The sequence below is a fragment of the Chinchilla lanigera genome, unplaced genomic scaffold (genome assembly GCF_000276665.1).
Source record: "Chinchilla lanigera isolate Chin_1 unplaced genomic scaffold, ChiLan1.0 scaffold00133, whole genome shotgun sequence".
NCBI lineage: Eukaryota > Metazoa > Chordata > Mammalia > Rodentia > Chinchillidae > Chinchilla > Chinchilla lanigera.
This window is the reverse complement of record NW_004955534.1, coordinates 1,969,635-1,980,097: the sequence shown is the minus strand read 5'-3', so window position 1 is coordinate 1,980,097 and position 10,463 is coordinate 1,969,635. Positions and strand designations below refer to the sequence as shown.

Genomic DNA, 10,463 nt, shown 5'->3' with positions numbered 1-10,463 from the left:
TTTTGGTTTTTCTCCGGTACCGGGAACCGAACTCACGACCTTGTGCTTGCCAGTCAGGCGCTTTGCCACTGAGCTAAATCCCCAGCCCCAATACACAGTGTATTAACCATTGTTACCCTCCTATTATCTTGTTCTGAAATTCTGGGTTTTTGTCTCTTTAAAATTAAAAAAATAAAAAGAGATTTCTTGAGTGAGAAAATAAAAATAGCAAGTATAGAAGAAAAACTGATAAAATTGAGGTTCAAATGGAAAAAAACTATTGCTCATCTAAAAATGAATAAGTAAGTAAGAAAACAGGAGAGCAAGTCAGAGATTGGAAGAATATTCAAAGTACATATGCTCAAATATCCAGAATAAATTAGAATAAAAATAAAGCAACAACCCATTTTAAATGAGTAAAAGATATGAACACACACTTTTTCAAGATCCCCAAATAGCTAATAAACATATTAAAGCATACTCAGAACATTACATACCAGAAAAATGCAACATCAAAACCATAAAGAACCACTACACACTCTGATAACAGCTAAAATTAGAGATTAACAGTATCAAAAGTACCCAGGAATTCCATTCTCTTCATATATCCTCTAAAGGAAATGACCACATATGATCAAAAAGATTTATACAAGAATGTTAATAACAGTTTTTTTTAAATAATAGCTAAATATTGGATGCAACTTCCATGACCACTAACTGGGAAATGTGATAGACTGTGGTATATTTAAACAATGAAATATTATATAGCAAAAAACGGTGCCACTGATACATACAGCAAGAAATTCAACATACCCTCTTCTACTCTTTCTCTTCAGCCAACATGACCACACATTATCCTTGTTATGATTTTCCTGCACTCTGCACCTTTTAGCAAGTCTTATTTTAGAGCCCCTTGCCTAGGTGATAGTACACATTCCAACAAACAGGAACCATTGATATATTTAACAGGATTATTATGTGAAATTCACTCTACAATATCTACAAAAGAATAGTAATTTTTCTCTTCCTAATTCATCCTTTTCCATCTTTTTCTTTTACAAAACATCTGTATTTTAAAATACTTCAGAACACAGAAACGTAAGCACAGTCATGCAACCCTTAATGACAATGATACTTTCTGTGAAATGCATTATTAGGAGATTTTGTCATTTTAAGTACAATAGAGAGTGCATTTACATAAACCTAGATGGTATAGATCAATCAGTCAACGTGGTCTCCTGTTGGAATTATGAGCCATAGTAAACATATTATGTGTCAGTCTGCTACCAGTGTAACACAACATATTGTTTTATAGCAAAAATTTTTATGTAAGTAGGAATACACACTAAAAATGATAAAATTATGGTAAACATATAAATTAGTCATTTATTATAGCAATATTGTATACTTTACATAAGTATATGCTTTATACTTTTATACAACAGGCAGAACAGTGTATTTCTTTAGATGAGCATCACCCCAAATGCATGAGCAATTCATTACCCTGTGATGTTAGCATGGCTACATCATCAGGTGATAGGAATTTTCCGCTCTATTATAATCTTATAGTACACTACTGTTTATGCAGTCATTTGTTGATGGAAATGTTATTATGTAGTGCTAATTGCACTACATTTTAAAAATAATTTAAGTCCCACATTAACATTTCAGTAATATGTGAAGTTATGCACCACTTACTATTTGCCAAGCTTGTCCCTTGTGTGTGCTTTACATGCATACACACACACAAACACACACACACTTTGCATACACACATACTCCATGCCACATTCGTTTAATCTTCACAACAGTCTCCTGATGCAGGTACTTTTAATAGCTCCACTTCACAAGTGAAGAAATGAAAGTATGGAACAATTAAGAAGCTTTCTCAAGACTATACTGTTAGCAAGAATTAAAGCCAGAATACTGACCACTCAAACACTATTCCTAATGCATCATTCAAAGTGTACAATTAAGCTACTAGGAATAAAAGATATTCTTCCTCAACTGAAAAACAAGAATATATCTTTTAAACCATGAAATTAAAATCCTATATTATCATAAGAAACACTAAATCTCTCACAGCAACTCCCTGAAAAGTCTTTATCTGGATTTTTATGAAATATGCACACAAAAATGGGCAATCCTATTTTAAAAAGTAGGTTGAGAGGTATGTCACTTCTAATGTACCCTACTCTATTCTCCTAGAATAGCTGTCTCTTTTCTTTTTTTTTCAAACTGTCTTTTATTTTAAAAAAAGTAGGTTGTTGCAACATCCATTTTTAAGCTATATACAATCTGTATTTATCTATAGATGTGCTTTTAAAACCCAAACTGCAAATCAAGATCTTCATTTACTATATCCTAGGTGTTCACAAATTATAGCAATCATATTTTCCAATTGTATACTCAATTTTTTTCACTAGCTCAGGACACACAGTTACTAACATTTTCTTTATTCCATTTATTCCTTGGCCATTCTCTCATTCACTTATACAGTAAATACTTCTTATAGTATTCTAGGTATTTTACAAATACTTATTGAGTAACAGCTATGTTAACCGTACAACTAGATAGGAGAGATATAATTTATAAGGTAAATTGTTTTCAGAAATATACCGGTTACGGAGTATTGCAGCAACCAGTTCCCCTCTATGAAGATGATCCATCACCTCTAACAGTTGGATAATGACCTGTTTAGGAGGAAAAGAAGCCAATATTTACTATGAAAATCAATATTAGAACTTCCAAAATTTTGATACTTATGCAGTATTTTTATATTTCATTATTAAAGGGAAATGTACATCCATCTATCTAATGTCCATATTACGTCTTATGAAAATTAAGCAACTAAATCTTTTAAAACAAAGTGAAATAATTATATATATATATATATATATATATATATATATATATAACTCAACTTTGAATTACTAAATAGTATTGGCTGAACTTCGTGGGAAGTCATTACATTATCCATGGAAATTCAATCAAATATACAGGAAGTTAATGTGAAGCAGAATACTAAGGAGTTTGAGAAGTAAGATGAGACAAAAGAAGTCAGAATCAGAGCACTGAGGCAAAAACACTCGTCAGGCAGCTACATAGACAGCGCTAATGCTCATGTTTCCAAAGAAACTTCCAACCTGAGAAGCACATAAACAGTGCCCCAAATTTTTGAAGCAGATGGACAACACACAGGCTAGAAATTTATAATATTTTGAAATCTTAACGACAAAATAGTGGGTAGAAACATCGTTTCTTTTGACCTACACCGAACTGTTTTGCTGGTTGTTGTTCTTGTAGGAAAAGTGGTGAGTTAGGATAAACTGAACTATATCTAATGTATTTCTTTTTAGTTGATGAGTTACATTGGAAAGGTAGAGTGTATTTTATGTATTTATTCTATTTACTTTAATTACATTAGGAAACAAACTATACATTGCACTTAAATATTCCTTATTAGTAAAGTCAACTTATTAAATTGGGAAGATAAAAGGTACTAAATGAAATTTAGTTTGTTTATAAAATAGTTTTACAAAACTATACAGACTGAATATAATTAAACAAGTTGGGGGGAAGGGTTCTTCATTGTCCCCAACCCTCTCTTAGACCCTTATTTTATGGAAAAGAAGTAGAAAGAGAAAAAGTCCTCTATCTCTTGGGTCTTCATAATTTTAAAAAGGAAACAAATGAAATGACAATACACCATGTATGTCTATTTGCATAATCACATTTCTGCTTATATTCCTCTTAGTACAAGAAATCAAATAGCCTAAATAAGATTAAAATTTTTAAAGTATTTCAAAATCAACTGACCTTTGATCTACATTTTCTAAAAAGGAGGCTTAAGTTGTGAGAGAATTTTGAGATGATGAAATTTTTTATTGGGCTTAGACTTCACAATTTTTAGGGAATATTGTAAAAGGGAAAATAAGAACTATATGTGGATTACTCTTAGGAATCTAATAAATTAAGTCTTTGTACCCTGAATCAAGTATGGAATATAAATACCCCAAAATTATGCATGCAAACTTTCTCTTAATCTATGCTATGGTTTCTATTCCCCCAATTGCATGATGTTAGAAACCTGATCCCAAATGTGGCAATGTTGATGAGTACAGCCTAATGTGAGATGTTCTGGTCATATGGTATCACCCTCATGAAGGAATACCATATCGTTGGAGTGGATTTCTTAAAAAAGGATAAGTTTGACTCTGTTTTGCACATATATTTCTCTTTCTCTCTCTCCCTCTCTCTTCTACCCTCTGTCCCTCCCTTCTTTCCTGACTTCCTTCTTGCCTCCTTCAATCTGTGCTTCTACATTCTGCCCAAGAAGGCCCTTGCCAGGTGCTGGCAACTTGATCTTGGGCTGCCAGCCTACAGAACTATAAGGAATAAATTTATAAAATGGACTTAAAGGCACAAGCATGTCTTAGGTGGTGGCAAGAAAGGTGGATTGTCACACCCTGTTGTGGTTTGTGTCCAGATGTTCCCCCAAAGCCTCATGCAGTCACAGGGTGGGCTTCCGGAGTTTGTTGTTGATTCATGGTCCAATGCTGGAACTATGGGTGTGAGTGCCGTACTCACCCTGGGAGGGGTTGCCTACATACAATAAAAGGGCGGGAAAGAGGCTTACTCTTGCTCCTCCCTTTTTGCTGTTGTTGCTTTTGCTGTCTTCTGCACCCATGAACCAGTGCCCTCTGCCATATGCCAGTCTGTTTTGGAGCCAGCCTAGTATGGACTGAAACCTCCACAAACTGTGAGCTAAATAAACCTTTCCTTCCTTAATTCTGGACATCAAGTATTTTGTCTCAGCAATGAGACAAAAGTAACCAAGAGATATCCCAAGGCAGGAGAAAGTGGTGTAGAGAGTGAGTTAGATAAGGACGGATCACAGACACCTGTAATACACTTGGCTTTTCTAAAAAGCTATTAACATATTCGACATCAGTTAAAGAACAATCCCAAAATCTGTGGCCAGCAAAACTTACTTGACTGGCTGTGTAAACAACTTTGTCCCTATGGGCTTGGGCTAGATGCCAGAGTCACTTGGAATGCATAAAGGCAATTACAATCACGATGGATAGTCATGTCAAGCTGACAACAGAGTGACACAATCCCCTTGGTTCAATCAATACCCCTCCTGCACCTGGATCTCCAAGTATATGGCAGTCCCACTAAAATCTCCAGATTATAAACTCTCTGGTCTCCTGAAGAGTAGGACATGGGGTAACAGAACATGCGACTCCAGCCACTTACTACAGACTTTCAACAAATAAACTATGTTTTCAAGCTCATGATAAAACCCTACCTTCCACAGACCAGGTACCTCCAAATTTTGACATAAGGGTTAAAGGAGAAGAATTAATTTCTCTCATAAATTCATGTAAAAAGAGACGCTGCAGTTGTAAATTCCTTTGTTATAAGTAGAAGTTCCCATCTTAAATCTGCCAATACATCTATTTATGGTCTCTTTCTGGTAATGAAGTTTATAATTTGCTTATTCTCATTTTAATTGGCTTAGAAAGTAAACACATGTTACCAAATTTAAAAGAGTTAAATACATGCATATATTAATATCAATATATATAAAGTTATGCAATGAATTATATTGATACATACATATACAAATATAAATTAATACTGGATGAAATACAGGGGTCAATCAGAAAGACAGAAGTATGAAAACAAATTAAGAAACTACTTCTGTAGTCAAGGTTTGAGATAAGATCCCCAATGAGGGGTGTTTCAACAGCCAGAGAGAACTAGGATTTATTGATTTACACATCACGGACAGAAATTACAGAGATAAGGATATATTAAATATAAAATCTAGTTATGTAATTGGAGTGATGATATGAAGTGATATAGGGTGTAGAGAATAAAGAAAAACATTGAAACAAAAGGGAAGCAAGTTTGATATAAACATTCATTTAACTGGGACATATCTGGACAGTTAAGTGACAGGTAAAGTAATGAGATTAGGAAGTATTACTCGAATATATTTGTCATGAGAAGGTGGAATCCTAATGAAACAAAGGAAGACAAACTACCAAGGGAAAGAGAGACAACAGAAAGTAGGGGATCTAGGAATTGTGAGATAAAGACTGAAGAAAAGTGGTTTACAAGTATTCTACTGAAACCAAGTAAGACACAGCTGCTTGATTTCATAATTATAAAAATTCTTTTTGAAAGGAGAGTGTAAATATCAATGGCAGAATGGCTGAGAATATAGCTCAGTGGAACAGTGCATGCCTGGCAAGCACGAGGTCCTGAGTGCAATTCCTGATGTCAAATAAATAAATAAATAAATATATAAATATTAATGGGAAGAATGAGTATGATGGTTTGAAAATTAAGACAAATAAATTTCTTATGAGGTTTTGTGAGAATCTCAAGCACAGAAAATTATACTAGGGTAGCCCTTCTACTGGGTAAGGGAAAAAATTATTAAGAGAGACAACTGGGTAGCCATATGGTGTTCCTGGGTTTCTTAAAAGTATTTTTTTAGGAGAGGTCCAAGATGAGAGAGTGATAAGTAGCAAAGCAAGAGCCTCTCTGAGAGTTGTCATCTAAATGCTGGAATATAAAAACATGGTGAAGCCAAGGAGAGAAGTGGGTCCCCTAGGCCCAGGAAGGATCTAAGGCCATAACTGAATCCCACAGAGAGAATGAAGAGAGAAGCTTCTACGAAGAAGCAGTTAGCTGGTGGCACCTACTCCCTGAGACAGGATCCACTGCATGTGAGGAGTGATTCAGACATGCAGACACATGGTGAGTGCTAGCAACCCCAGAGGCCTCCACGGAGAGATGCAGCAGTGGGAGGGAGCAGTGGACGTGAAGAACTGCACTAGCTGGTGGTGAGTGCTGATAGCTCAATTGGCCAGCACCAGAGAGCAATTGTCCATGAACCATTTTGGAGATGGGTTGGTTGAGGTAAAAACTCAGAGAGGCTACTGGCTCCATCTAGTGGCTCCAAGATGGGCTCAGGCCTACAGAAGGTGTGCTGACTACTGCAGGCTGAATGAGTCTGGTCTCCACTGAATGAGTCTGGTCTCGGCCAAATGGTGTAGGCTCGCTGAGATTGCCCACTACCCTACCAAAAAGCTACTGATGGCTTCCTAGGATAAATCAACATGAATTGGGACTCTGTCTCCACATATTGTTTACAAGTGACAGGACAGACAATTCTGTAAGTGGACTTTTTTTTCCCTCTCTCTCTTGTTGGTTTTTTTTGTTGTTGTTATGGTTTTGTATTTCTTTTTGTTTTCTGGTTTTTTTTCTCTACTGTTTGATCTTGGTCTTTTATGAGTGTGAACTTGATTTCTAGCCTCTCTGTGATGTGGCTCTGTTCATTCTTGTTATCTCTTCCTTCTCATTTTCCTTCCAGTCTTCTGCACCCATTTCCAAAAGTTACCATGATTGTGCCTTTGTCCTCCAGCCTTCTAATCTCTTCCTCTTCTCCTACTTCTGTATTTTCTCATAACTTATTTTAAATTTTAATGCCTGAGGAAAAAAGTGACATATGAAGGACTTCTGTACTGTGTATCATTTTCTGGTTTATTTTAGATTGTGTTATATAACCATAAATCTAGTTCATACAGTTAAAGGTGGCAAATTAATGGTTAGCTCACTTTGTCATTTTCTAGGCTGTGTTTGATGCTACTGTTATTGCTGAATGTACTAATTTAGCCAAAAGTGATGTAACTGTTCTCAACAGTTGTTCTTCCTGGTACTCCAAGACTGAGATTGACTAAGGGTCACACAAAATACTGTGGCACAGTGTCAAAGAACCAAGGGCTGTCCAAACTGGGAACAAATTCTCATCTCCAAAAAATTGAAGAGGTAGGACCTTGGAACAGACTAAAAACCCAAAAACCAGCTTCACCTGGAAGATAACTTGTAGAAGTAGCCATTTCCTAAGGGATCTGAATACAATCAATAAAGCAACACACCATAGGCCATTTACAAACATCACCCCAGGAAATAATCTAAAAAAATAAAATAAAATGAGAAGACACTTAAGATGCAAGCCCAGACATCCAGATCACCAAAGGCAAACTCAGGGTGAAATGAGATGGGATAATTCAAAAGTCACCCACCTTGTCTCTCTGAAGTGGTAACAACAAAGTGATTGAATGAGGCTCTAGAAAGAATCAAATTAGAAATGATATCTCAGATAACTGCAGAGAAGGTGTCCACAATGAAAACCACGCTTAGTGACTCTAGAGCAAAAACAGACAAAAAAATAGAGGAGCTTAAGAAAATTGTGGAAGCCATGAATGCTCAGCACATGAAAGAAATAGAATCCCTAAGTCAGATTCAAGCAGATATCCAGGAGATTAAAAATTCCATTGAAAATATACACAGCAGATTAAGCCAATATGAGGATGGGATTTCAGATAGAGAAGACAGACTTGTAGTTAGCAATCATGAAAACAAATATTCCATAAAAATAGCAAGGGACCACGGGAAATCAATCCAGCAATTGCTAGATTAGGCAAAGAAGAATAACTTGAGATTGACTGGAGTAAGTAAAAAAGCAGGAAATAACACAAATGACAGAAAAAATACTGTTCACACATCATGGCAGAAAATTTCCCTGGTAGGGAAAAAGAATTTGACATACACTACATGAGGCATACAGAACTCCAATTAGCCATCATCAAAAAAATCTACAACCAGGTATATCATAATCAAGGTTCCAAAAATTCAATACAAGAATATAACCTTAAAAGCTGTTAGGAAAAAGAAACCAATCACCTATAAAGGAAACTCCATCAGAATCACAGCTGACTTCTCAGCACATACCCTGAATTCAAGGAAAGCTTGTAGTAAGTATTTCAAGCTCTAAAGGAAAACAACCTTCAGCCCATATTGGTGTCCCTCACAAAGTGATCTTTCAAAACTGATGGAGAAATAGGATATTTCCATGAAAAAGAACATCTTAGGAAATTCATGACACCAAACCAGCTCTATAAAATGTTTTGAAGCACATTCTAGAAAGAGATAACAAGGACTAAAACTCCATGAACCCCAAAAGAAGGAATCCAGCAGGCAAGGCAAACAATTAAAGAGACAAACGGATAAAAAGGGAGTGAATAACAGGAAAATAACATGAAAAGGAGAAGTCAATATATATCAGTTATAACCATCAATGTTAATAGCCTCACTTCACCAATCAAAAGATACAGATTGGCAGAATGGATCAAGAAGCAAGATCCAACAATATGCTGTATACAGGAAACACATTTAATTCAGAAATAAATTCATAGACTGAAAGTTAGATGACAGAAAACAATACTCTGTGCAACAGGAACCTGGAAAAAGGCAGGGGTATCTACACTATTTGCAGAAAAAGTGGATTTAAAGATAAGACTGATTAAGAGAGATAAAGAAGGTCACTACTTCCTTTTAAAAGGAACACTCCAAGAGGAAGAAATAACAATTATGAGTATATATGCAACAAATACTGGTGCACCCAACTAAGTAATGCAAATATTAACAGGCATGAATAATCAAATAAACAATAATACAATTGAACTGGGGGATCTCTTTTTAAATTTTAAAGATAAAAGAAAGAAAACGTATTAACAGACACATAGACATTTACAAAATAACACAAAAACAATACAAGCAATACATATTTTAAGACAAGGTGATAGGAAATTAACAATGGTGGCTGTAGAATTGGGGGATTTTAATACCCACTGTCATAAAAAGACAGATCAATTGGACAAAAAAATCACCAATGAAACAGTACAACTGAACCAAACTTCTGAACAAATGAACTTAGTAGATGTCCACACAGTGTACCACCCCAACGTCACAATACCCATTCTTCTCAACCATACATGAGACTTCTCAAAAATAGACCATATACTGGCTCATAGACCATGCTTAAGTAAATGCCAAAGTAATCGAAATTATCCCATGCATATTATCAGATTTTAGTGCAATGAAGTTGTAAACCGATGGCAAAAGAAACCACAAGAAATTCATAAACATATAAAAATTAAATAACACCCTCTTGAACAGCCAATGGGTCACAGATAATATTAAAGAAGAAGTTAGAGTTCCTACAATTAAATGATAATGACAATACAATAAAACAGAATTTATTGGACACAATGAAATCAGTTCTAAGAGGAAAATTTATAGCAGTGCATACCCCTATCAGAAAAACAGCAAGTGCAAGTATACAACTTAATGTTGAACCTTGAACTTCTAGAAAAAGAGCAGGCTAAGCCAGAAGCTCATACCAGGGAGCAAATTATAAAGATCAGAGCAGAATTTAACATACTGGAGACTAAAGAAACAATAAAAAGAATCAATGAATTAAAGACATGCCTCTTTGAAAGATTAAATAAAATCAACAACATTTATCCAACTTTATCAATAAAAGGAAAGAGAAGACTCCAATCCACGCAATTAGAAATGAAAAGTGTGAAATCACAATGGAATCTGCAGAAATTCAGAAG

General features: G+C 35.2%; 1 protein-coding gene across 2 annotated transcripts in view; it reads right to left on the bottom strand.

Annotated features, from left to right (window-relative positions):
* The window catches only part of Klhl13 (kelch-like family member 13), a 220,484-nt gene that overhangs the window by 147,169 nt on the left and 62,852 nt on the right, over positions 1-10,463 (bottom strand). Inside the window, exon 2 of one of the 2 annotated variants that reach the window (XM_005410465.2) lies at positions 2,599-2,672. The exons of the other annotated variant lie outside the window; for it this stretch is intronic. Within the exon in view, the coding sequence (XP_005410522.1) occupies positions 2,599-2,648 (50 nt within the window). The 5' untranslated portion in view covers positions 2,649-2,672. The remainder of the gene's footprint in view (positions 1-2,598; positions 2,673-10,463) is intronic. 2 annotated transcript variants of the gene reach the window in all.